The sequence below is a fragment of the Phragmites australis genome, chromosome 6, assembly GCF_958298935.1.
Source record: "Phragmites australis chromosome 6, lpPhrAust1.1, whole genome shotgun sequence".
In the NCBI taxonomy this organism is placed as follows: Eukaryota; Viridiplantae; Streptophyta; class Magnoliopsida; order Poales; family Poaceae; genus Phragmites; species Phragmites australis.
The window spans coordinates 42,477,754-42,504,297 of record NC_084926.1 but is presented as its reverse complement, the minus strand read 5'-3'; the positions used below and the strand labels follow the sequence as shown (position 1 = coordinate 42,504,297).

General features: G+C 42.2%; 4 protein-coding genes across 7 annotated transcripts; 2 read left to right on the top strand and 2 right to left on the bottom strand.

The window, feature by feature from the left end:
* Positions 1-1,019: 1,019 nt before the first annotated feature.
* Positions 1,020-12,354, bottom strand: LOC133922613 (cullin-associated NEDD8-dissociated protein 1-like). 2 transcript variants are annotated; one of them, XM_062368009.1, is made up of 29 exons: positions 12,151-12,354; positions 11,136-11,222; positions 10,884-11,053; positions 10,195-10,402; positions 8,886-9,051; positions 8,654-8,783; positions 8,226-8,340; positions 7,992-8,149; positions 7,780-7,903; positions 7,512-7,562; positions 7,343-7,425; positions 7,066-7,150; positions 6,893-6,994; positions 6,718-6,816; positions 6,530-6,640; positions 6,364-6,447; positions 6,142-6,282; positions 5,545-5,637; positions 5,305-5,426; positions 5,064-5,226; positions 4,753-4,989; positions 3,919-4,167; positions 3,648-3,833; positions 3,415-3,561; positions 3,205-3,321; positions 2,909-3,077; positions 2,055-2,132; positions 1,835-1,973; positions 1,020-1,668 (listed from the first exon to the last, which is right to left on the bottom strand). In XM_062368009.1, exons 2-29 carry the CDS (start codon positions 11,169-11,171, stop codon positions 1,572-1,574), a joined length of 3,660 nt encoding a protein of 1,219 aa, XP_062223993.1. In that variant the 5' UTR covers positions 11,172-11,222; positions 12,151-12,354; the 3' UTR covers positions 1,020-1,571. The 2 variants fall into 2 exon arrangements, with proteins under 2 accessions (XP_062223993.1, XP_062223992.1); XM_062368008.1 differs by having other exon boundaries at positions 12,164-12,354.
* A 225-nt stretch (positions 12,355-12,579) lies between these two features.
* On the top strand, positions 12,580-15,465 carry LOC133922615 (urease accessory protein F-like). Of its 2 annotated transcripts, none has more exons than XM_062368012.1 (3): positions 12,580-12,791; positions 13,126-13,942; positions 14,413-15,465. In XM_062368012.1, the coding sequence occupies exon 2, from the start codon at positions 13,162-13,164 to the stop codon at positions 13,933-13,935; it is 774 nt and encodes a 257-aa protein (XP_062223996.1). In that variant the 5' UTR covers positions 12,580-12,791; positions 13,126-13,161; the 3' UTR covers positions 13,936-13,942; positions 14,413-15,465. The 2 variants fall into 2 exon arrangements, with proteins under 2 accessions (XP_062223996.1, XP_062223995.1); XM_062368011.1 differs by having other exon boundaries at positions 12,584-12,791; positions 14,377-15,465.
* On the bottom strand, positions 14,500-17,301 carry LOC133922614 (4-hydroxyphenylpyruvate dioxygenase-like). The gene is made up of 2 exons (XM_062368010.1): positions 16,098-17,301; positions 14,500-14,906 (listed from the first exon to the last, which is right to left on the bottom strand). Exons 1-2 carry the CDS (start codon positions 17,225-17,227, stop codon positions 14,720-14,722), a joined length of 1,317 nt encoding a protein of 438 aa, XP_062223994.1. The 5' UTR covers positions 17,228-17,301; the 3' UTR covers positions 14,500-14,719.
* Positions 17,302-20,116: 2,815 nt separating this feature from the next.
* LOC133922612 (protein JASON-like) lies at positions 20,117-23,704 on the top strand. 2 transcript variants are annotated; one of them, XM_062368006.1, is made up of 8 exons: positions 20,117-20,409; positions 20,522-20,576; positions 20,665-20,738; positions 21,858-21,950; positions 22,027-22,097; positions 22,198-22,993; positions 23,081-23,163; positions 23,324-23,704. In XM_062368006.1, the coding sequence occupies exons 1-8, from the start codon at positions 20,350-20,352 to the stop codon at positions 23,367-23,369; spliced, it is 1,278 nt and encodes a 425-aa protein (XP_062223990.1). In that variant the 5' UTR covers positions 20,117-20,349; the 3' UTR covers positions 23,370-23,704. The 2 variants fall into 2 exon arrangements, with proteins under 2 accessions (XP_062223990.1, XP_062223989.1); XM_062368005.1 differs by having other exon boundaries at positions 23,321-23,704.
* The last annotated feature ends 2,840 nt before the right edge of the window (positions 23,705-26,544 follow it).

Sequence of the window (26,544 nt, the reverse complement as noted above, 5' to 3'; positions counted from 1 at the left end):
CGCCACATCCGTGATGGAGCTTAGTGACTAGTGTCAGTGTAATAGATAAGGTGGTGCCCCACCGGGTGGACCTCGTATAGCCAAATGTCTACCGACAGTTGATATCCTCGAGACCACGGCTTCACCTCATGATGGAGCTTTTGGTGATGTCGATGGCATGGCATGTGCAAACTCTTCAATGTCTTTTGTCATGATCCCCACAGATGATGACAGCTATCGACGATGGTTGAACCATCGATCTAACGAACTTATCGAAGAATAGGGGATGCTTTGCGTTGATGAATGACAAGTGGAACAAACAAGGGTTTGTAGACAGGTTCGGGCTTTCCTGAGAATAATAATTCTACGTCATATTTATCTTGTATATATCTGAGCCTATTACAAAGGAAGTGTAGGTAAGCTAGATGGATATGAACATAGTCGACAATTTTTTCCCTTGCTTCTGTTGTTTTGTAGTGCTTTGATTTGAGTCCTCCTATTTAGGCGTGTCTGTCCTGTCCTTCACTAGGTCTCCTGACTCCGTATATATATAGAGAGTCGTATTTCCTCTAAACTCCTACTTCCTGTTTTGGGAGATAAATCTTTCCAGTTACGGAATACCTTAAGTGCCTATAAATACTTTACTTTCATCTAAAGATTCTTTCTCAAAAATAAAAATATATGAAAAACTTCAAAGTATCTTAATATAATAACTGTCTATTATTCATCGTAAAAAAGAATAACTGATTTCACTCTCAATCTCTCTACTCTTGATTGTCTTTGCAATTCGCACTCAAACAATATCAGCTTTCAGCAAAAGCATGGTTTACTTTCAAGATTTTATGGAGCAATGTGAAAGGATGTTTTTAGGAATTTAATAGGAGAACGTTCGATTCCTACCACGATTATAGAATTTCACGTGTTCCGGACGAGGCAGGGCCAAACGTGAAGAGCCTAGCCAGAAATGGAAACCATCTAGCGAAACAAGAATCCATCACAGTGACAAGCAGGGCTGTAACGCATTAGCATCCAGAGTACGATTCGTTAAGAGCTTAACATGAATTACTTCCAGATAAACGCAAATATCAGAGCCACGGTTGAAAGAGCTCACATTCTAATACAGATACCAGACAGATATTGCCCAGATGATGTGCCGTTGCCTGAAGTCATTTAGATGGAGGTGAAAATTCGTGCTTACCAGCCCAGATTCAACACCAAATTGTGCGCGGGACGATCTGACCTCCCAAAATTGTCAGTTTCAAGCGTTTGCAGACGGCAACCATACCAGTGCTGTAGTGTGACTCCGCAGGTAGACACGTCAAAGGCACATACCATACCTGAAGTACAATACTCAATTAAATCCCATCTCTGCAGAATTACCACCAAATTTTGTACAGAACCTTACGATCATGCGGAAAGGGCAATGGAACGTATAAACCACTCTGCTGGACCTTCCAGACTATCTCTGCCAGAAGCATGTACTCACGAACGAAAGGATTATGTGCCACTGTATCCACCTAGAGAAGGTGGGGCTCACAAACATGTACCAATACGAGTTTAACCTATTCTCTACCATAGACAAAATCCAACTTTTATTCACTGCGCACTGAGCTGTACTTCTCAGCAAGCGCAGGAGTGGCCAATATCTTGTTCATCAGATTCTTGAACCGCATGCTGTAGTCGCTGCCACTGCAAAAGACAAGGAAAACGGTAAAAACCGTAAGATGTCAAAGAAACTCCAGTTTGGGATAGGAAAGTTATTTGGAAAATCAAGTAATAGAAGCTATGGCGTAAGGATTGGTCTACTATCATCTGGCAGCAAAGGTGCTGATGACAGGGTAGAATCAAGCCTGACCTGATGCGGCTTAAAGAAGCGATCGCTCGAAGAGCACTACGAATCATATCTTCATTCCTATCAACCTCCTGCTTCACTGCATCTCCTTTGGGTTTGTGATTTATAGTTTTCTCAATAGGTTCAACTAACGAGTCCAAAACTGAAACATCACAGCAGCAATATTAGAAAGAGCATCTGTAATATGTGAAACATCCCTTAAAGGTTCTTGATGACAACAGACCTGCAAGAACGGCTGAAGGACACTTGTCGGCCAGCTTTGAGAGAATAAGATGGCAGGGCATTTTCACATCATAATGATCTGCAAAAAGCATTACAGTAAGAATCACTAACAAACAGTAATCTTAACAAGCTCACATTGAGAAACACATTGAACTAGAGAAGCTAATACAGGCACACTACCAACTTTCAGAAGGGGGGAAAATGAGTCACAATTTTTCACAGGTTTAGTGCAGAAATGACAATGTGTTGCTGATGGCACCACAAAATGCTTAATGATGCTGGCTATACGTTCAAAATGAAAGCAAATCTATAATATCACATCGAGATAATAGAAGTAGGTCGGATGTGTAGATTAGTGCATCACCAGGGGGAAATGCTTTAGTGCAAGACAAAATTTCAAAGGGTCTGGAACTTCATGTTACCAGCCGTAACAGGAAAATTCAGAAAATTTGAGATAAAAATGTTGGAATCAACTTGTTTTTTCCGAGAAAAACAAAAAATACCAAAATAAGCACTTTCTTAAGCTTAAATTGATGACCACCTACTCGGGTGGGCTGATGTACTGCTAATTACAGGAAAGTAACACCGAGATACTTGGCTAGCTTTACCTCCTACTGGGGGAATTAATAAATCTGGTCATGGTCCAGAAATTTCTTTTATCATGCCAGTAACAATAAACAATTAATAATAGATAACGCCATTTTTTTGCAGTACATACAAGATCTCAAGACTACACCAATGGTGATACAATTGACAAGGCATGCTTATATATTCCAGAACTACAGCACTATGCACTACAATGACTTAGACCCAAGGTGCAGTGATAGATTATGCAATGGTCAAAACTGTACTTACCACCTAATCCAGATAAGAGGAAAGGTACAATAAAGGACGATGGATTCACTTGATCAAGACAACTATCCAGCAATGTGTCCACACATTCAAAGGCAGCTTTCCTGAGTTCAAGCCCATCATCTACAACATGCTTGAAAGGTCCAAGATCAACTGTCCTGACCAGTTCTTGCTGCAAAGAAAGAAAATAGTTACTTTCAGGATGGATAAGAGATAGTGTAACATCTTGAAGTGGGATTATGCACTTCACCAGTTCAGAACAGCTCAGAACAAAACAAGCAACCGATAAGAAACAATACCTTCACAACAGTTTGGTCATACAAAAGAGGCAATAATTCAGGAAGAAGACCTTTAATCAAACTCGGCTTGTTGTGGGCAGCTGTGCTCAAAGCCAGGACAGCTGCTCGTCTCACATGCTGTGGAATGCAAACAAAAAAGCAATTGTGAGTTCCACATCTTACTATCATCATTCTGTAGAATGTTAAAACAATATTGAGAAGTACTATTACCCTATCACTGTCTTTGATTAACATCAGGAAAGTAGATATCTCAGAGTACATTATTTCATCTATTTTTTCGGGTCTTTCAACAATTGAATATTTGATAGCAATGGCAACCGTAGCTCTTGTGTTTGCTGCTGGGCTAGATGTGCGCACCTACAAAAAGATAACAATGTCTTGTTAGGCTATTAGAGTGAAATGACTGCAAAGTGGAAAGAGGCATTTCGGATCATTCACATCACCTTTAGAGCAGGGATTAATTTCTTAGGTTCAATTAGAGCAATTTTTCCTAAACACTCCGCAACAACATTCCGAACTCCTTCCTCCTCACTTTCACAGTGATTAAATAGCAATGCCAATATCTTCTCAATGTTTGAATCCTGGAGCTCACTCTGGCCAGCATGATCAATAGATTGTCGCACAATTACCTAACAGATTTCGAAAATGAGCACACATTAGGCGACAATTAGATAGGGAATGCATTTTACAAACCAAATTCTAACAGGAACCAACCTCTTTAAGTGAATGAAGCAATAAATACTGCTTCTTCTGTTGATTGTCAATCTGATCCAAGATAAATGGTAAATACTTGGATAGGTTGCCAACAGCAATGTTTCCAAGAGCATAGGATGCTGCAGACTTAATCTCCTCAAAAGGTGATTGAAATGACTCAATGACAATGTTCTCAATTTGAACATGATTGCTGAGGTCCTTCCTCCTCCCAATTTCTCCCAAACATAATAAAGCCATGTGTTGTTTAGCCTGAGATAAGATTATACATAATTAACAAATGACAGATATTTACAAACAAAAAGAATAAAACAATCAACCGCTAGAAAAACACTATTAATTTGGCAATGCCATCATGACTAATCAACCAATAGCAAGTGCTAATAATCCGGTGATGTTCATAACAACTAATACACTACTACCAAGATTTTACAATTTACCCAGTTACCATACAAGGGCGTAAGATTGATGGACTACAGACCATTAGCCAATAACTTGCTGTATATTCTCAGATACAAAAATTATTTTTTGACCTTCCAGGAACAGCATATCATGCAAGATCAGTCACAAATGCAACTTAGAATCGCAGCAATTTTCAAAACCAGAAGACACGGGAAACAGAAAAACAGAGACCATGCGATATCTCAAATCAACAATGCTACATTGATTAGACAACCTACAGAAAAGATGCCTATGGAAAAAAACTTCTAAAACACTTCGATCAAGAATGAAGACATGGCATGTCTTACACCACATGGCACAAGTATGACATGGATGCAAATGAGTAAATCTGATGAACTGCAGACATATCCTTGATCTGGAGAGAGCAAGACATACAGAGTTAGTAGCGCTGTCATCTTTTAAAATGCCTTTAAGCATTTCAATTGTAGACGCACACTTCTGATCACCAGCTGCTAAGCATAGAACAGCAACACATTTTGCAATGGAAGACAGTGCCTGCTTAGCAAGACCACCTGACTGTGATGGTTTAGCAGCGCAAATAAGGGAATCCAACAAAGCATCAAAGCTAGTATTCGCAGATTGGACTAATGAAGCAAAAAACTTCTGAAGTGCCTGAAGCAATAATGTTATATGTTAGTTGCTACCTAAGAAGAAATCAAGGGCTGAAATCTGGAAAAAAAAAATACCTGAAGTGCTTGCCCTTGCAAGAGGGCACTCCTGATCAAAATAAGGGCCTGAGGCAAAACCTTGTTTCTCACAGCTAAACCAACATTTTGAATGGATTTTCTGTCAACCATTATTGTGCAACAAAGTTCCAATGCAAGAGCAGTCATATGCAAATCCATGTCACTACCACGATTAAAAAGTCAATATCAGTATTCATGACAGGGCATATGCAGGAACAAAAAAGAATGCTAGAAAAAAAACCTTATGAGGGTAGAGAGTTCGGCGATTATTGTCTCATATGAAGAAGAGCCAATTTGACCACCATATGTTACAACCAGAGAATTTAGAGTTCCCAATGTTGCCTGCCTAAGAGCCCTGTTGGCCTGTAAAATAAGGGAGAAGGCTTTTATCTTTGTGTTCGCTACCCAAGCTAATGTCTTCCAGAGGTTAAAAAAAAGCCCAAACAAAAGCAGTAAAGATTTGTGCATAATATAACTTTACCTTTCGAAGGAAAGCTGTGAGCTCAGAAACAACATGGTCCAGGACACACGAGAGATCAATACGAAGAGGTGAATTCGCAATCACTGAAAATGCCTGTGAAGTGATAAACATTTTAGTATGCCAGAAGAATAACCTAACAAAAATAATAACAAGTCATAGCATTCAAATGCAACTCATGCATAGGCATCAAGCAGTGGATGATAGGACATGAAGTTAAGATTGTGTGAGCAAGGACAAAACAAATAAATTGTTTGATTTTACTCCAGCTATGATTACGAAAAACTGAAGCCACTATGGAACCATCTCTCTTCATGCAACTCAACAAGATGTCAAGACTCAAGGACTGATCGGAACATTTGCATTTGTTTCTGCATCATTAACCAGAATATAGAGCATTCCCTTTGGATGAATGCATACTTCAATTATTTTGCCTATCACTTAGAGAGTATTCGAATCAGTGTTTCAGCATCTGAGCTTTAATGTTAAATGCAGATGCCATAAACAAGCATAGCACGTAAGGATTGAACTGAGAAGGTCAAGAACTATGTCAAATCTCAGACAAGGTTTGGTATTCTAAACGTGCAGTCAATAGCTTACCTTGACAGCTGTAAGTCTTGTAATTTCATTACCCATCCTATCAACGAGTATTGGAAGGCATGCTGGTAATTCTCTTTGAAGACCATCACCAAAAGTGGAGACAACAAGACTCGTGCAAGATATAGCACATTCTTTAACCTCCTGGGAGAACATATATTGACATAAGAGATGGGCGTGCGCTACAAACACATGAGAGGGAGAGGTAGGGGAATTTTGCTACACCTGATCTTGATCTTGATTAGCCAAGCGCCCCAGTATAGCATTATAGATTGAACCAATATATGGCCTGAAATCCACAGATCTTGCCTGTATCACAAAATAACAAAAAAAATTAAAAATCAAAATAACTGGGTATTTCATGTCTGCAAACACATAGTACGAGATAGACCTCGAGATTTGGACGAAGGACACGAACAAGTTCTCCGCACACCCGTAAAGCCTCGGCGGTGACTTTATAATATCTATCTCCAATAGCAGATAATATTGGGCCAGAAAGTGCCTGGAAACTTGATTTTGCAATCAGAAAAGGCTGCAACTGTCTAAAGTACTATCAACAAACAATAGAAGCTATTTTACCTGGATGTATGGATGAAACACAGATGGGGAATGTGAAGCCATAACAAGCCTTGTAAATACAAGGGCTTCAATCTTCAGGTTGGAGGTGGACGATTTATCCTGTCAAATTGATGAAAAATTATAGAAAAGAAACAAAAATCTTACACAAGGAATTTTCTTAGGAAATGCAAATCACATTCAAAGCCTTCTCAATCCCAGGAACGAGTGAGCCAAAATGATCAGCAAGACAGTCTGGTAGTACAACAACAAGCTCCTTTAATACTGAAAATGCCCCAACCTGAAAATGTTGGAGATAAAATCAGAACTATGAGCCCAAAACATGAGTTGCAGGATAGTTGAAGGACTAACCTTAGTTTTGATCGATTTTTCACGTAACTGCCTGTTGATAGACTTTACAATTTTTGGTACCTCTTGTTTCAGCAACCATCGAGGACTGCAAAGCAAAATAGATTGGCAGCAAAGGTTCATAGCTTCGAACTTAGTATAACAAAGCCAAGTTGTATACCATATCAACTGACCAGTATAACACAGACTATACTTGACTTTAAATTCTTAACTAGCAATGAACGAACAACAGCTTCAGATGTTGTAACTATAATACAATGCAAAGGAAAGAAAAACTCACCTAGACTCATCGATGTCACCTTGTCCTTTCGTTACATTACCAGTTTGGCGCAACAACTCAATGAAGGTGTTGAAAATGTCCATCTAGAACAAGATAGAAGCTTCATAAGATTTGACAAACAGAACAACTCAGGTTTTATATAGCAATTAAATGCCATGTAATTAATTACCTTTACATTCTCCTCTCTTTCCCTAAACCGTTCAATTAACTTTGGACAAGCCTGCACAAAACCAAATATATTATTCAAATTCAAGGGATTTACTTGATTAGCTAGTAGTCAAGATAGACCATTAAACCCATTTTTATTGCAGCAGTTAGTTGGTAAACACTATCTAAAAAACATTGTAATCAACATGGTGAGCTTGGAAAGATGCTGTGATAACAAAAAAGATCTGTCAAATGATCGCATGCTAAATTAATTTCTGATGTCAACATACCTCCAGATACATCTTTGACAACATTTCAGGGCGAGATACAATAATTGCAGATAGGCACTTCGCTGATGCCCTACGAACTTTCCAGCTCGCATCCTCATCATCTGTATACTCATTTGCACTCTCACTGGGGGAAAACATTAAACGAGTTTTAATTATGTAAACAGGAGCCAATTAATCTACAGGGTAACACTATAAGCATATCAGTGACATACTCATCATCATCCTCATCCTGGCCTTCCTCATCAGTATCCTCCTCCATGATGTCAGTGAAATTAGGATCATAGCTCACATATTCCAAAGCAAGATTCAAAATGCCCTCACAATATGGGGATATATCCCTTGGGCACCTCAGCATAAAACTCTCGAGAGCCTGTATGGTGGAGATAATTTAAAGCAAATTGAATACTCATACTAAACAAATGTTAAAACGAAACAGAAATTCTCACCTGCAAGCTGTATTCACGGAGCTCTTCATCATTTTCTGATGCATTTGTGCAATAGCTTATGAGCAAAGGGACAGTTTCAGCAAGGTGCGGTCCAAAACGGTATCCAACGGAACGACTGCAAGTCAAATCGCACAATGTTACAATATGCATTGCAGAGTTAGCCACATAGCAGATAAGATTCACTGAGTCACCACAAGTAAACCAATTTACTTTTGCTTTCATCCCAATAGAATTTTCCATGCTAATACAAACCACATTGAACATTACCCAATAACTTTCCTTATTCAATGTTATCCAAACATTTTTCATGGCTAAAGTTGAAATCCAAAATGAACTCACATAAATTATCATGAACAAATGAGCGTACTCTGTTCCCTAAAATTCTTCCTGAAGCCTTGCCTGCACAGTTTCAAGGTAGAAGCATGTACCTTAGAGAACCAATCATCTGGATATTCGTTCGGGTTATTTCAGATTTTGCACTTCTATTTTTCAGCAATTGGACAACTTGCAATGTTGCCTTTGCGAACAAATCATCTGATAAACTTGGAGCAAGAGATGCTACAAAACCAAGCAAAGAGTTTATAGTGATTATAGATAGCTAGACATGTTTATGAGATCATCAAAATAAGCATAACAAGAATCAGACATGCGTTGACTTACCAATGCAAGAAATAGACTTTTTCCTGACGCTTGCTTGGTTGGAACCTAACTGGGTCAAAAGTGCAGTGAGAATATACTCATGATCTTTTGTGATCAGGTTGCCAAATCTATGAAGTACATCCCCCAATATGTCAAGACATTCACATTTAATTTCAACATTTTTTCCCTGCCAAAAAACAAGGAGTTACATTGATATCTAAAACGCAAGCCATGTGATGACTGAGAATTTATATGCTGCAAAGTCAAGAAATATTCAAACATACATCTCCTTTGCCATCAGCAGATGATAAAACTGTCATGCAATCATACATCCAAAGTACTGGCAAAAGAAACTTAGAAAGTAACAGCATACACTCCTAATCTGATAGCATTGACAGAAAGCAAAGAACCGTAAACAGAGCTGACATCTTACTATTATTCTATAAATATTCAACAAATCAATTCTATTCTTGCAAGCTATGAGCATATTCAGTTGCCAATTTTTGAGCTAAGATTCTTCCAGTGTTAAAAAGGATTGCTTCATACGTGTCTTCAAAGAAGCAACCACTGTTACTTTTATCAGCTTTATTGCCATCACTGTAGTGGCTAAAATCACAGTTCTAAATTTCTAACATCTAGAAAATCCAGTAATATTGAATGTCCAAAAAAAACCTTACAGGTTTCTGTAGTAGTTTAGTTATGCTCGAACTGAAAAACCTTACAGGTTTCTCATTATGACATTATCACAGCTCAATGTTTTTGTGTGATACTAATTATGACATCATCGCAGCTCAACTTAAGATAAAGATTTGAAGAGGCACATCCATTAGGCTGTACTTGTAGTGCTGATAACCACGCTGGTTAAGGTTGCTAACCAGACAATGACTATAGTAACTTCAATATAATAGTTAACATGTCTATGCTTCTGTTGCTGTCCAAACGAACAAAGATTCAGATAGCTTGTTTTTGTTGAAGACAGACAGAACAAATGAATGAACTACAAGGATGCTATACATAGCTACTCTTGACTTGCAGAAGAGACACTAATGTTATACAACTCAAAATTAAAAGCAGCCCAAACGAATAAAGTTTCCAGATAGCACATTTTTGTTGCTAGATAGACAGAACAAATGGATGAGCTAAAAGAAAGGTCTTCAAGAAGACATAATTATGTTATACAGTTAAAATTAGAAAGCTCTATCAGAAGTATTAAAGCTTAACTAGCATACACAACAAACATTTCAAGTCCAACACCAAACTAAAGGGTATGAATAAATAGGAGTGGAAAGGCACAATTTCTGGCACTCAAGAATCAAAATAGAAAGCTTACATTATTGACACCCTTGATGAGCTGTGGGGCAAGAGAAACCAAAATCTTTTCAGCAAGTGATGTTGTAGTAACTTCCGCAATGATTGTCTTCAGGGCTATACTAGCAGTATCTCGATGCTGGTCCTTTCCATTGAGCAATTTATCACAAAGTTTGTTGGTCATGTCCACTACCCTGTCCTCGCCAACCTTCTTGACAAGTGGAGCCAAGCTAACAAAGACAAGAGGCAACACGAGTTCACATAGGAAATGTACGTAGGAAAACACCACAAAATGCAGAAAGCAAGAATTGTGGGAAAAGTAACAGAACTATGGATATCAAATATCTATGCAAAGAAGTGCTTGCACAATGCAATAACTGAGGCTAACAAAACGACACTTGGTAATAAGAAAAAGTATTTTTTGCATGGAAAAATAATAGGTCAACTAAGCAATAGGTATGCAACTGACAGAAATTTAAATGCCCCCAAATTCTAGCAGGGAGGAGAGGGTAATCAATAAGATCTTTAGCATGCATAATTTCCACTCCCTCAACGCCCACACCATTGGAAAAAGTGGATTTATTGTTTTATACAAGATAGATTGAACATAGACTTGAAAAGGCAGAAACGACAAAAAGAAGGAATAGTAATGAGATTATTGTGGTTAAAAAAGTAAGAAATATTTTTAGCAAAGAACTAGAGAAAGCATACCATTTCACAGCTAAACCAGAAACATCTCCTGAAGCATCTTCCAGTTGTTGAAGAACAGTACTCGTCAACTTTGGCTCAATGTCTTGATCAGCTCTGAAGCCCTCTTTGTTCAATTCACTAAGCAGATCTGATGTTGCCATATATCGGTAGTCTTTATCCTTCCCAGTCATCTGAAAGAACATTTAACAAAGTATATTAGAAGTCATGATATCCAGTTTAACCCATCTTCATGTGAATTGATGTAATGGATACCTTCTCCAAGATGTTGGTTATGTTTAAATTCGCCATTGTAGCAAGCCTGTATCAAAGTCCTCTTCAGAACGAGTATTCACCAATGTCCTGCAGGAAAACAAATTAGGTAATGAGATAAGTCTCAACGCAGACAGCATGAAAAAAAATATATGCGCTGTTGAGTGTTCACTTGATGGGATCCATATAGCACTCAACAGTGGCAGAAGACATTAAATTATGGTGAAATTCATTTCATGGTCCTAATGAGAAGACGATCATTGGACTCTGGAGTCATCCTTGACAGACAAAAAAGGGGCATACTTCATTACAATGCTATGCACCTTTTAGCCACGGAGTACAGTTAATTGTACAAACAATATCTTGTGTTACAATGACAATTTAAAATTCAATTTTCAGCTATAAATATCGTATTTGTAGAAAAAACATTTGAATACTACGCATGGAGCAAAAGAAAGAAAAGGCACCGATACTAGTTCATTTGTAGATAAACAGGCAAGTAGGCAATGAACCAAAATTAGCATATACAGAAGTCTGCAACCAGCAACTATTGGCAGCGCCTTACATTACACTGTTTGAAATTACCACAAGGGACAAGATCAGATTCCTAGTGGCCAGTTGCCTCACAAGTAAGCTACATGACAAACAAAACAGCAACTGATTTCTGCAACTTGATAATACAGCAGGAAGGGGATAAACGTGGGCATGCCGGTTCAGTTAACCCCCCACCCCCAACTTTTTTTTGTGGAAAATAAACAGCACCCTCTGGGCAGCTAGGGTACCAACAATTCCAACAGTATAGTGTATCTAATGCCGATCTCGCGCACTGATGAAGAAGCGCCTGATCAAACAACGGGTAGATTAGATTGAATTGTACAAGTAGTGCACCACGCAGCACTCAAATCCGCAACTAACTAATGGCGAGAGAGACAGATAGCGAACCATCTGGATTCGAAGGATCGCAAAAGGAGAGTTAGAACAAGGCCATCCATCCAAGTGAGCAAGCTAGGGTTACTACCACTATCACTCACCAACGGAAGGAGAGATCAGCCCTCCACGCACGCCCGGTCGGATCTCCGCTCCACTCTAGCGAGGAAGGAGCGGCGGCGGGGGGACGCGGCGGATCCCGCGCCGGCGGTCGGCGGAGCAGGGGAAGGGGAGAGGCCGGCGGCGGCGTGCTCGGTTGCACTGCGCTGTGATGCTAGGTCTGGGCTTATGAGCAGGAAGCTGGAGGAGCCTTGGAAGCTGGTGTGCCGTGGCCTAAATGGGCTAGCGGGCCTTATTGGGCTAAATGGATTAGCGGGCCAAAACTGGGCCGTGGAGGGGATAGGGATGGGCTGGGTCGGGCTTGGCCACGAATGGGCTTTCATGTGGTGGATCATGTGATTTCTTTTCAACTTCTCGGTTGCTTGACCTGCTTCGCTGTCTCCGTTTCTCCTGACTGAATCGTGCGACGCCGGCCACGCTCGCCTCGCCGGAGGCGTCAACTCCCCGCCCTCGCCCTCGACCTCGACCTCGACCTCGACCTCGAGGCAGTCCCTGGACAGGGTATCGACGCCGTAGCTTCGTGTTGCGGTCTCCGGCGCGCTCGTCGCCGAGCGAGTCCTCGCAACCGCTCGCCGGCGTCTTCGAGTAAATCTTTCTGTACAAGCAACTCAGGTACTTGCCGATTCTTGATCAGCTGATTCCAACGATTCTCAGTGCTACGAAGTTTACGTTGGTACGGGCCAATTCTGGATCAGTTGGTAGCAAGGATCATATCTGTGTTTTATGAGTGACGGCCGCAGGGTGTTCGATGGAATGTCTGGCTGCGAGCTTTATCTTGACTAGGTCACTCATCATCGAACGAGTCGGTGGCACATGTGTTGCCTGTGGGCTGTCTAGAAATAAGATGCGCTGTAGATCCTTGCGTGCAAACCTCCAGTGTTTCCTGGGCGTTGTGTTCTTAGTGTGTGGTTGTTATCTAATCCTATTACAATTTTGCTATTTTCAGTACTGAAGATTGGTCCATCCACTCCGTTTGTTGCTAATGGAGTCGGATTACCCGGTTTCGAAGAAAACAAGATTGGACGATGCAATGGATTCTGAAATGGAGGAAGTGCCTTCCAGTGCATCGGGTGTGAATCCGAATCTGCATTGGACCCAGTGGCAAATACTGGACTCCATCCTCCCCACCGGCGGTTTCGCGCACTCCTACGGCCTTGAAGCCACTATGCAATCTCGCATAGTGAACAACCAGGAAGACTTAAGGTCATTTGTCATCCAGGTCATGGAGAACACTGGCAGCCTCCTGCTTCCCTTCGTGTACTGTGCTAGCAAGTCCCCTGATGCTGCAACATGGGTCAAGCTGGATCAGTTGCTGGAAGCTACATTGACGAACGAAGTTGGCAGGAAGGCATCGACGTCGCAAGGCTCAGCTTTGCTGAGAGTGGCTGCATCTGTCTTCACTGAGATCCAAGCGCTGCAGGATCTGAGGCAGGCATTTCTCGGCTCCAAAACAGTGTCATTTCACCATGCGCCTATTTTTGGGCTAATATGTGGACTGGTTGGATTCGATGGCGAGACGGCGCAACGCGCTTACATGTTTGTGACAATGAGGGATGTGATCTCTGCCGCAACGAGGCTCAATTTGATTGGGCCGTTGGCTGCTTCGGTGCTGCAGCACCAGATTGCACCAGATGCTGAAAGGATGGTGCAGAAGTGGAGGGACCGTGATGTCGCAGACGCATCACAGACTGCCCCTCTGCTTGATGCATTGCAGGGCTGCCATGCTTACATGTTCTCCAGGCTGTTTTGCTCCTGACAATGAGGTATGCTACCATCTCTCTTTCTTTCTCTTCTGTACATAATCTTTGAACAAATTCACCACACTGGACAATATTATGATAGATGCACCAGTCTTGCTTTGATATTATTGTGATGAATTTCAGTTACCTAGTTCATAGAGATATGCATTACTCTGCATGAAACATTTTCAGTGGCATATGATGAGTGATGACTAGCAAAATGCAACTGAGTGACCAAAAGCTTCAGATGAGTGATGTCCTCTAACAAGGACATGATGAGCAGTTCATTCAATATTTACCCAATCCTGATGTATATAATATTCTTAGCACAGTAGTAGACTAGAGAGTTGCCAGGTTCATCTTGTACCATTCAAGGTCACAGAAAACAAGATGGGCACGTGATACTCCCAACAAGATGCTTAGATGGCCTTATTCTGTTTTGCGTCTGCTTCTTTCAGGTTGCTGAATGCAATTTGTTGTAATTCTATCCGCAGTATTACCTTGGAGGAAGTAAAGTGCCACTGCCTTTTGTTAAACAAAAATAACACCAGGTGATTACAAGCATCTCAGGGACAGATTCCTCATGCTGAATCTTATTTTATTTTCAAGCAAACTTGTACAACAACGATGCCAACAATGCATCATCGATATTCAACAATTATACCCAATCATAGCATGTCTGTCTTCATATTCAACAATTGTAACATCAGTATTTGCATGTCACATGTTTCAAAGCACATCCGTTTCATTTGCCCCATAATACAAAGTACTACATCTATTGCTCTTGCTCCAGCTTCTATCCTAGGATTGCTGAACTGCAGCAGCTTGCTTGGCTTCTAGGGACTTTTCATAGTCCTCAATTGACTTGAACAGCTCGGAAAAGTTGCCCTTGCCAAACCCGCCACAGCCGCCTTTCTGGTAGTCTTGCCCATTCTCATCCTTCTCCATGCACCCGATCCTTTGGATTATCTCCAAGAACAACGTTGGCCTGAATGAAATAGCTGATCCAATTAGACCCATTGATGATACAGACGAAGAGCATTTCCCAGTGGGCAATAGACTTGCTGATTTATGCCCATGGAGTTGGGAAAGGGCATTTCTTTCTCTCTTTTTAAAACATTGATCTGGATCTAGACATCAAAGTTCAAGTGCAAATTACCAACGATGATAAGCTAACTATCTTTTACTAATTTACTAATTAGTGGTTCCTTTTGGTGCCTCCACGTTAATCCTAAGAAAATCTTAAAAATTCTCATAAAAAAGCAAAACATCCGACCGTCGAATTAATTGATTGACTAACTGTAACTATGGATCAACTACCAGACGAAACAACATAGAAGATTAAAAAATAAATCATAGAGTTCAGTCCCAAAAATACTTCTTCCCTTGCCTTTCCTTCTCTTTTTTTTTAACATATCATTTGTCCAACAAGGTTACGTTAGCAAACTCTAACTTAGTTACGTTAGTAATCAACACACTTTTCCAAATCAATTATAATCAAACATTACAAAATTAAAACAACAGAACGCAAACATATTACGGATTATCACATAAAAATAATATCAAAGAATTTATAACGTATTTCAAAAAAATAATATGAGATACGGTAACGACATTAAAAATAATAATAATTTCAAAAAATCAAGAAACAAATAAAAATCAATTTGCATAACACATAAAATGAAAAATTATAAATTAGATCTATTCACAAATAATAAACATGATTCCAATATTATGAACAAAAATTATATTTATATTTTACATTCTAATATTTAAATATAAATAGTTGATATATCTTAACCTACAACAATTATTAACATAAATATTTACAATTTAGCTGTAAACTAAATTTCTAGTCTGTGCAGTCGCACGGGTTGATACGCTAGTAGCATGGAATCATGCTGAGAACTAGGATATGCTTGCAAGAAGAAACGCAAATTGGCTTTTCACTCTGCACATCCCTATTTATTCCCTTTTAGATGTCACAATCTTCGTAAAGATGCATCATGCATGGAAGCACAAAAAAGAGTTCCAAGAGGATCCTAATGTTCTATGCCTTTCTGTAAATTCTATGCATGCAACTAGCCAATTACTCCAGCTGACAACAATCAGAAATTATTCCTTTTTGCAATTCTGCAAGCATCATGCAATGAGGACGCTGGAAAAGATTGCGTTTTACCTGTCTCCAACTGGCTTGGTGAAGATTTGGAGCAACACCCCCTGGTCATCCCTGTCCACCAGCACCCCCAGTTCTTGGCACTCCTTAATCTGCGCCTCCGAGAGCACGTCCCCGGCGCGCCGCCTCACGCCGTCATAGTAGTTCGGCGGCGGAGGCGCCAAGAAGTCGAACCCACCCATGGCAGAGCGCGCCCGCATCTCCCTGAGCGTCCTGAGCACATCGTTGCTAGCCAACGCGATGTGCTGCACGCCTGGGCCGCCGTGGTGATCCAGGTACGTCTGTATCTGGCTGCGGCGCTTGGTGCCGTGCACCGGTTCGTTGAGTGGGAGGAGCACGGTCTCCGAATTGTTGGCGAGCACCACCGAGTTGAGTCCGCTCTCCGCCGTGCCGACGTCCTCCGCCGTGAACTCGGCGAACTCGTGGAACCCCGTGAACCCGGCGACGTAGGCGGCCACCGGAGCTAGCTCCGGGACGTTGCCGACGATGTGGTCGAACCGCCGCAGCCCGTAGTCCAGCGCCCCGGGGCTGCTCACGTCCTCGAAGCCCGGCAAGAAGGGCGCGTCGGTGGCGTCCGGGTAGCTCACGTAGCGGAGCACGACGTCGCCGTAGAGCTCGACCTCGGCGAGGCGGAAGCCGCGGCCGAGCTCGACGGGCTCGAAAACCGGGCGCGCGCCGGCCGCGACGCTGGCACGGAAGGCGTCCTCGGCGTCGGCGACGCGGAGCGCGACGGCGCGCACCGCGAGGCCATGCTCGGCCGCAAAGCGCCGCGCGGCATCGGCGGAGAAGGAGGGCAGGGAGGCGGTTGCGGCGTCGGCGCCGTGCGCGTAGGGGGCCGTGAAGAGGAACGCCAGTGAGCCCGAGCGGAGCAGGAGCGAGGCGTGCGCGGAGTTCCCCGTGGAGAGGTCGGACCGCGCGGCGAGCGGCGCGCCGAGCGCGAAGGAGAAGCGGCCCGCGGCGGAGGCCGAGTCGGCGCACCAGACCTCGACGTGGTGGAACGCGAGCGCGTGGAAGCGGTCGGTGCGCGGGTTGGCGCGGACGAACCGGCGGTGACCGACGAGGCGGGACGCCGCCTGCTCCGCCTCTGCAGGCGCCGCGGCGGCGCCGGTGGCGGTGATGGGCGTGGGGGGCATGGCGCTTGGCTCTCGGAGGGAGTGGGGGCCGTGGTGGTGGCTGCCTCAGCTTGCCGTTGCGCTTGGGTAAGCAGGGGTAAATAAAGGGTGCAGATGGCGCCACGTGGGCAGAGGTTTCTGTGGTTGCGGATGGGATTTGTCTTCTGGTGTTTGTTGGTGGGTGGGCTTTGTGAAGCTGATGGATGCGCTGCTGACTGGCCTAGGTCACCAAGAGCCTAGTACAGTGGAAATGTGGCAGGAATAGCAGGAGAGGGATATGTTTTGGTTAAATTTTTGTGGAATTTCTTATTATATTTCTTGGAAGTTTTTTTTTTCTTCTGCTGTGTTAATCCAGTGTTCTTTGTTGTCCTTTGTCGAGCTCCTCCCGTCTAGAATTTTCTTCGGTTTGATCAACTGATGGATAGACACTCAACGACGAGTGGTAATTTTGGGTCACTGTTTAATTCATTTTTTCTTAACTTAATTAAGTTAGAGAGAATCTTTAGTTATTTTTTTAATTTTGGGTTAACCTAATGACTAAAAAATATAAAACTTATATCCTCAACACTGTAGCACTGGATATAGTGGCAGAGAGAAAATTCGAGTGCTACAGTATTTCTCGGGGGTACTGTAGTAGTGGAAACCTCCTCTGTTGGAGATGGCCTAAAGACACAAAGAAAACTTTCCTATGGAATGCCTCGATCCATAGGATTTTTATAAGATTCTAAGGTATTCATTCTTTTGTTCCAAAGGACCGGCCCTATAGGAAAATTTCTCAAGGATCCAAATCCTACATTTATAGCTTGTTGTAATATAAAAAGTAGAAGTCATTGAATGGGACATGTTCTTAGCTTGTTGTAAGATAGAAAGTAGAAGTCTTTGAAGGATGAGATGTGTTTACTCTAGGAAAATATGACACCATATGCATAACCTCTAGGCCACTACTTCTCATTTGGTACTAAAAGAGTAGTATTAAGGGTTGGATGGTACCCGTGCTAGTCCCACAAAATCATCGGCACATCAAAAAGTTAGCGGAGGTTTTCGCTGCCACGGCTTGGGCCGTGATTTGGCGAGAAAAAAAAAAACTAGCCAAGGCAACGGGGCTTGGACAAGCCAAAACTTGGCTTCAATCCAAACGTTAGCCGGAGCACACGCCAAGTTTTTGGTAGGGCAACTACGGGCTTCCATCCAAACACGTCATAACTGTATTTTTCCACAATCCAAAATTTGGTGAATCACGCATGTTGGAGTGAAGAAGCGGATATGTGGAGAATTCACAAGGATAAAAACCCAAACAAACCACACCATGTGCCACTCCTTGTTCACCAGGCAATGTAAAACACGTCACGTACTGTGACTAAACAAGTTATGGGAGCAAAGGGGTCGACGCCTCTCTAGCTGAGAATAAATGCGCTAAAAATTCACTCTTCTCGTCAAGATAATGATTCTGCTAACAATCAAATTTAACATTGCTAACCACGCTTGCCACGAAGTTCATCAAGATGATGATTATTTATATAAACAAATGAACTAAGGAGGATCAAATGGTACCTAAGATTCACCTATTTACGGCCCAAAAATAAACTATACATTCAAGTCCGGTAGTACTTCTTCTATTTAGAAATTGTATACATATTTTTTTCTCGGTCTTCATAATTAAATTTTGACTAAGATTTTTTATAGCTACAAAATCTATACAGTGTAAAATTATTTTGAATTATAAATCTAGCTATATATTTTTTATACGCTAGATATTCTTATAATTTAATTAAATATTAGTTAAGTATATAAAATTTGATTTTTTTAAAAAATATACCTACTATTTTTGAATGAAAGGAATAATATCATTCTACACGAACGAGATTGCTTCTGTTTCCTAAATTGGCGTTCCAGGTCGCTCTTTGCGCACGGGGCCTCAGTCAGCGGTTGGATAAGCAACGGATGGTCCGCCGGAGGATAGATATGCATCGATCCGAGCTGGCTGTGCTGTGCGGTTCCTTGTTTGAGCGTCTCTGTTCAACTAGAGTCGCAGCGTCTCATCCTGCTAAACAAGTGGATGCCAAGCGTTCGCCCGGTCACGCACATCCGGAAGCGACGAACATCGTAGATACCAAACTGCATCGTGACCGAAAACGATACACGAAGCCAACTACAAACCATCACATAACTCGAAAGCAACTCGTAACGAGTTGAAAACTTGCTGAATAAACCAACCTTATGATTGGATTGTTGGGCGCTCCCTCCCTCCAAAAATAAGCGAGCCCACGGTATTCTTCAGTAAAAGATGAAAGAATAAGTGAGTCCTGACAAGCAGCTGCTCACCCTACATGGGGAAGCTAGAAGAAAATTGATGGTGATGCGCACATACGTAATCTTGAGATACAATTGTCAATTATAGCTGTTTTAGATAGTTAAAGTAAAAAACTTATTAGTAACTTTTTTTTCTAACATGACGCCTGTGCAGCACCCAGACACTGCCCACCCATAAGAACATCGTAACCTGAGCTCAGCTCCGCAAAACACCTGATGTGGGACTAATCAAGAATTAAGGACATGTTTAGTAGAGTTTCGGATCTAAGAACTGTAAGAGTTGAATATTTCTAGTTTTAGAAATTTGTGGAGCTATGGATATATTGAAAGTGTTTAGATAGATCATTTTGTTTTTATTTTAGTTAAAATATAAAAATTTAAATCAGTTTATCTTAATATATAAACTTAAGATCGGAGGGGAGCTGGAAGCAGAAGCCCGAACGCCTCAATCTTCCCTTCCTCCCGGCCAATGTTGCCCGGCCTACAGCTGAAAGTACGGCCCCTGATTATTCGGCCCATTAAAACGTAGGCCCATCAAAGCCCATCTAGGCAGCCCACAAAGCACGGCCCGTCACGGAAGGCGATCCCGATTCCTTCTTCCTTCCCCTCCTCCACTTTCCCTCTTCGCCCTCGCCTGGATTCAAATCCCGCTGCCTCTCCTCAGCCTCCGCCGCCTCGCCGCAGTCCTCACCCCGCTCCTCCCCTCCTCTACTCTTTCATTTCCGTTACTCCGCGCTCTGATCCCAAAACCCTAACCTAGCACGAACCCTCGGCGGCGGGGGTTGGGCTGTACGCTAGCGGTTCTGTGTTTCCTCTTCGGCTCCAGCGTCGCCATGGGCTGCTTCCTCTCGTGCTTCCGCGGCGCCGGCCGTGACCAGTCAGGCGATCTCCGCGTGAGCGAAACCCCTGCGCATCCCGAATTCCTTGCGCATCTCGATTTGTTCGGTTCGATCCAGGTGCTGGTGTTGGTGCTGATATGTTCATCTGTGCGTTTTCTTTGTTCAGGATCCGCTTGTGCGAGGGAGCCGCCTCGGGGAAGCCTTCCTGGATGACGAGAAAAGCACGCCCTACCACTTTTTTTTTTGTCTTTGTGTATCGGGTTTGGCGTGTGTTTCTAATTACCTGATTTCCATGGTTCTGTTTTTTAGAATTTGAAGCGAGTAGAGGACTGGAGGAAGATGCGGGTAACGGCGGAGACGTCGATGAGGAGCTCCGGCGAGAGGTACGTACCAGAGTTCTGCTATGCTGTTACCACGCGAAACCGTAGTAGACCTTATCTGAGACGAGGAGTGGCAAAACTGAATGTGCTTAAGCATTCTAGTCCGTACTGTGTCGCGTCTACAATGTGAACGTGGTCTCGGTGGATAGTTTTTAGGTAAGGATCTTGCAGCATACTGTAAAGTGCCAGTATCACTACTACAAGCATTCTTCTGCGAGGGGTGTTGTGGAATGTACGAATTAGTATTACTTGGTACTTTGGTAGGTGGTTATCATGTCGAAAGGTTGGAATAACGCTATGTTGTACTTCGTTTATAGTACTAGGACTACAACTGAACCTGAATTAGGACCTCTATTTAACTCAAATTTTCCAATATCTCTCTTGTACTACGAGTTATGCCAAGATGGCAATGTTTGTGAAATTTTTGAAACTGGAACTGGGCTCTGCTATGATTAATATGGCATTCTGGCCTGTGTAATATTTAGTAGAATGTAAACACTGTGAAGCCCTGTAAGCTCCTTTTTTGTGTGGAGATGTACATACATAGCAACTGATCAAAATACTACTTTCAGTTTAAAGCCAACGTCTTAAGTCTGAACATAGGCCCTGCTCTACTAGAGGTGATTGCATCATCGATGAAAAGGACACTGGAAAGCTTACAGATGCTATTTTTTTTCATGGCTGCTTAGATCTATGTGCACAGTCAATTAAATTGCAACTGCTGCAATTCTTTGTGAACTTCAGGCATTGTGAAAGTATATTAAGATACTAGGTGTTCAAGGCATAACCTTTTTAAGTTCCCCCATTTGCTGTACTCTTGATAATATAGATATTTGTTTCGAGAATACTTGTTCATAGAGATATAACTCGTATAAGATGTAAGGTTGAGTCCTACTCGTTGTTATTTGTTAGCTTGTGGCTCAGGATTTTCTAGGCGAAGTGCCTAGATTTATCAATGATGATGATTTTTAATTGTTTCTAGGTTGATATGCATAACCATTATAGCATTTTAGCTTTTGCGATTCCATTTGCATTTTTAAGCCTCATTAAATTATATTCATACACATTATATGATGACTAATCTCACTGAAATGCACTTTCTTGGTGTTCCATGTTGACCAGGCAAATTATCTCAAATCCTGTGGCACGATATCACAAACCCCACCAGAAATTCTAGAAGTTTCAAGCCCAATAAGCTCAGAAAAGGCTAAAGAGGTAAGGACTGTATGTCTATGTATCTGCAATCTTGTCCAAAAATTCTCCATCTGATATCTTTCTTTTTGGTACATAGTGCAATGGCACATCCACCAATGCGCAGGTGATGAAAGAGGCAACGCTACTCGAAGGGAACCTATCTGAAGTGTAAAGAACCACATTCATTCTTTTCATGATTGAAACCTTGTGAGCCAGTGTATTTACTATGGTTACAAATCAGCGCATTTTCTTTTTCTTTTCAATGCAGGCTCAACTCTGATGAGCATGATATTTTGAAGCGTGAAGAGAACATGGATGAAGGCACTCTCATAGAACCTCGATCATCCTTGCAGGACAAGCCTTCATGTCAGAACATCAGAAACCAGAGGACTGATTCTAGTGATTCACCTTATCCAACCCCTTTGATTCTCAGAGGTGAGATCCAGACTCCTGGGACAGTATATACTGCATATAAGGGGACTTCAAAGTCTGGAAAGCGTGCAAGGGCTAGCAGACAATTCATTTATCCTGTTTTGAAATCCATTGAGAACAAACTACAATGGATGGAAGCAAGGATGGACTCGCCTGTGCTATCATCCAAACCTCCGAAAAGAAGATATTTGAGCGCAGATGTTAGTGAGCAGTCTCAGCAGACTTTTGCGAGTTCAAAGGCTACACACACAAAATCATTAAAATCCGTATCCTTCCCATTTCATGACAACTGTGCAGCGCAAGATGAATTTATATCTCCACAGGAAACCAAGGGTCAGAATGGCAACCAAAAGCCCTTAGAAGGCGGAGAACTGTTGAGACAAGATTCAGAATATGGACAGCATGGTGTTTCAAGCCTTTCTCATTGGCTGAAGCTTTCATCTGCAGATGGTGAGAGCCACAGAGACACTGACGGCAACGTTGGGAAGGAACCATGCTATGAGAAAAGCATTTTTGATGTGCCTATCTTTCCAGCTTTTGGTTTCAACTGGGACAATGACAATCCTACTCCTGTGTTGCCAAAGGCATGGGATGGCAATGGTATTCCAAACACCACAACCAAGTACAAAGAGGTATACTTTCATCTAATTCTCTCCTCACTTAGCAATTAGTTATGAGCACAACCTTTTACTTTAGTCTTAGTCTTTCGCTGTTCTCAGGATCAGAAAGTCAGTTGGCATGCTACCCCGTTCGAGGAAAGGCTATTGAAGGTTTTGTCTGATGAGAAACCACAGCATGGAAGGTCTGTTGCAGTCCTGCTTATGTTTGTACACGATGCTGCCGATGGAACATCAAATATGCTGTTCTAGCTTTCGTAATCTAGTTGCTTGTACGAAAATCAAATTTGTAAGCTAAAAATTACCTAGATTCACAAATACTCACATGATGATCCCTTGTAGCAGGAACATCAGTGGAAAGCTCATCCACCTCGAGAAAGACGCAGAGTAGAGAGGCTTGCAAGTTGCAGACTGCGTCGTCCTCCCACATGATGGACAGTCTGCAAGGTCCAATTGTTGACCAATCCAATATAAAGACAGCTGCATAGCATCTGTAAATAGTGTCTGAGATACATTCTTGCCTACTTCATTCCGTGATGTTGCGTAAATCAGGAACCATTCCTTAAGTAGCTGTCAATTGGCTATTCTTTGCTCCTCGCTGAACAAGTTCCTTCTGTAGCAAAAAAACTGGGTTATGTGACTGAACATCAACTGGTGATTAGCCTTTTTCCTCGAGTTTTCCCTTCTCTGCTGCTCCTGTAACCTCTTATAGTGTGACGTCAACACATTTTTTGCTTTCTTGGAGATCATAGCTGGAACTGGCAACTGTACATTGCGAGCACTCTAGACTCTAGAATCTAGATCCATGCATGTATAACTTGAGAATTTTCCACTTGCACGTAAAAGGGCGATTGACATAGCCACACTGCACATCATTGCGGATGCTACACTGCACACGTTATCTGAACCCCTTGTCCTCTCTCTCTCTCTCTCTCTCTCTCTCTCTCTCTCTCTCTCTCATCAGCATCGACCTCGATTAGTCGATTGCCTAATCATTCATGCGGTTTCGTCGAGTAGCAGCATTGGTACACAAGAATCATCTTGGCCTTTGCTCGTACGTGCTTGCAGGTAATGTCCACTCACAGGCTCACAGTGTCTGGCATTGCGATCTCTTCTCAGGGAACTTCACGTCAGGCAGAGAGGCATCATTTGGTGGCCTCCTCAGCGGCGGAGACAGACATGCCATGTACTGTGGATCTGCTGCAGCAAGGCTGTGCGAATCAGCCGCAGTAACCACAGAACTGGTCGCTCTGCGCCTGTCCTGCGCCGATCAACGGTAGCTGAGGGCTTCAAGACTGGTGTAAAAGCACTGTACGCTGCCCCGGTTGCACGGCTCCGCTGGCATTGAGTTGAGGACAAGAGGATCCTGCTCGATCTACACCGTGCATGCAAGTAGATAACCCGTATATCCACACTGAGTTGGTGATTTTCAGACAGAAAAAACTGTGGTAAGTCGTTTTATAGATTTTTTTTTAAAAAAAAGAGTGTATGCACAAGCAGGGAACAGAAAATGAATTGGTGATTGGCCGAATCATATCAATCCATTCGTTGAAATGGAAAGGTGGGCAAGATTCGGTGCTAAGACCTCACTGTACAACAATCCATTTACCATCCGATCCCTCGAGTCGAGAGACCAAACAACCCGTTAACGTGTAGGATCATATGGTCATATCAAAATAGCCTCGGCCCTCGCATCCATCGCATGCAGGGTCGTCACGGGTACAGCCAAGCGTCCCCGGCCGAACAAATTAACCTGAAGATCCTCCGCAACTTTGTTGAACGGATATACTCCTCTTCTTTTCATCTTACTCTTCCGTACCAAAAAAATTTGAGAGGGGTAAGAGGGCTTGAACCTCCTCCGCCCCACGGTGGATCTGCCCCTGGGTCTCTCATGTGGCTCATGCATCAGATCATGTCATTGTTTTGACTTTAGTACCATACTATCATACCATATATATACAGTGATGGACGTAACAAAGTCATAAAAAGAGGCTAATTTTCCTTCTCTTCATTCAACTGCTTCATCTTATCTCACTCCTTCTCTACTTCTTCTCTTGCAAAAAATGGAAGAAGGGCTAAGGGGAGTGGAAGCCGGTAGGAGGGCTTGAGCCCCTTCTGCTCCCTGAAGATCCGCCGTGTATGCATGTGCCGGGCTCTAGTAATGACATGAGAATTACTGCACCTTGCAAAAGAGCCAAATAGCTAGAGCCTCAAGTCGAACTTTTTGTTGCTCTCTCTCTTAGATAAAGGGGAGTCGAATCTTGGCCAATTGTATATATTCAGTTCAAACCTGAACTAAATCCGAAAAAAATCTGGGAGTAATCCCATTCGTCTGAAATGTTTGAATTCGACACTGGAGGTTTCGATCGATGCAACGAGACAGAGCGTGCTCCAAAGAGTGAACTGTGAAACTTGCTTCTCCCTGTAAAAAGACATGCATAACAAAGTGAGCTAGGCAATATCCTGCAGCTATTTGCCAGAGGCATCTGGGTGAAAAAAAAATTAAGACTTGGGACCCGAGGTGTCGTCCTCTTGTTGGCTCTGGCTGAACCCTGATCTGAACCAAGCAAGCAGACAAATCATCCAACACTGTAACAAACAAATAGCAACATGCGTTTGAGTTCAGCAACAGTCCAAGTGGCCTGCAACGGCGAACAGCCTATCTATATATCGTTCGGTAGTATATATGCAGTAGCTAGGCAGGCACATTGGTTTGCAATGCAAGAGCGGTGCTGTTCATCGGTTTGCAAATTGCACCCTTGTCTGCTTGCTGCTTGTCTTAAGTAGCTGCACACAGGACGAGCCTGCGGTGGTTTTGATTACTGACTATTAATGACTGATCACTCATATACACAGCACACAGTTAACCACCCTCACACCATCACATGCATGTATGGAAACCTCGATATGTCGTACAACCATATATAGTTAATTACTCTCTCGAATTCTAAATATAAGTTTATTTAGATTTTATCCTAAGTTAAACTTTTTTAGTTTCGACCATCAATAACAAAAAAAATTATATAGATAGATAACATAATGTTGATGTTGCTAGATTCATCATGACAAATATTATCATAACATGTAACTTTTCATTTAAAATAATATATTTTTATAAATATTATTAGTTAAAGTATCGATACTATAATAAACTTATATTTGGCATTCTTTAACCGAAGTCCGTGGATGCACTTAGAGCATGCACTAGAAGTTAACATATGCGTTACTATAATCCTTTGTGTCCGTCGATACATGCATGCAAAGCAACTGGCTTTTGGAGATTCGTATGTACCGGTGTTGCTACGTACCGTGATGTTCAAGTTGCACTTCAAAACTGAGAGTGCTTTATTAGTTTTCTAAGTCTGAAGCTGTACCTAGCTTGTCGACGAAGACAATACAAATTCCTACTGTACACTTCACACCGTTCAAGCCGAGGTTTGAATTGCCAAAAGGTGCTCATCAAATATGGAGTACTCGCTTGCGTTGTTCAAGGAGATAGACAATGGCGGATTTAGTAGCATTTTAATAATGGATGTATATAGCTATAAAATTATCTGATGACTAAG

Coding starts and splice junctions, on each gene's coding strand:
- LOC133922613 (XM_062368009.1), bottom strand. CDS start 11,171: ATGGCGAATTTAAACATAACCAACATCTTGGAGAAG. Junction 7,904..7,991: donor CAGGATGAGGATGATGATGA/GTATGTCACTGA, acceptor GTTTTCCCCCAG/TGAGAGTGCAAATGAGTATA. Junction 5,427..5,544: donor TCACAGCTTTCCTTCGAAAG/GTAAAGTTATAT, acceptor CTTATTTTACAG/GCCAACAGGGCTCTTAGGCA.
- LOC133922614 (XM_062368010.1), bottom strand. CDS start 17,227: ATGCCCCCCACGCCCATCACCGCCACCGGCGCCGCCGCGGCGCCTGCA. Junction 14,907..16,097: donor ACCAAGCCAGTTGGAGACAG/GTAAAACGCAAT, acceptor TATTTCATTCAG/GCCAACGTTGTTCTTGGAGA.
- LOC133922612 (XM_062368005.1), top strand. CDS start 20,350: ATGGGCTGCTTCCTCTCGTGCTTCCGCGGCGCCGGCCGTGACCAGTCA. Junction 20,577..20,664: donor CTTCCTGGATGACGAGAAAA/GCACGCCCTACC, acceptor TCTGTTTTTTAG/AATTTGAAGCGAGTAGAGGA. Junction 20,739..21,857: donor ATGAGGAGCTCCGGCGAGAG/GTACGTACCAGA, acceptor CATGTTGACCAG/GCAAATTATCTCAAATCCTG.
- LOC133922615 (XM_062368012.1), top strand. CDS start 13,162: ATGGAGTCGGATTACCCGGTTTCGAAGAAAACAAGATTGGACGATGCA.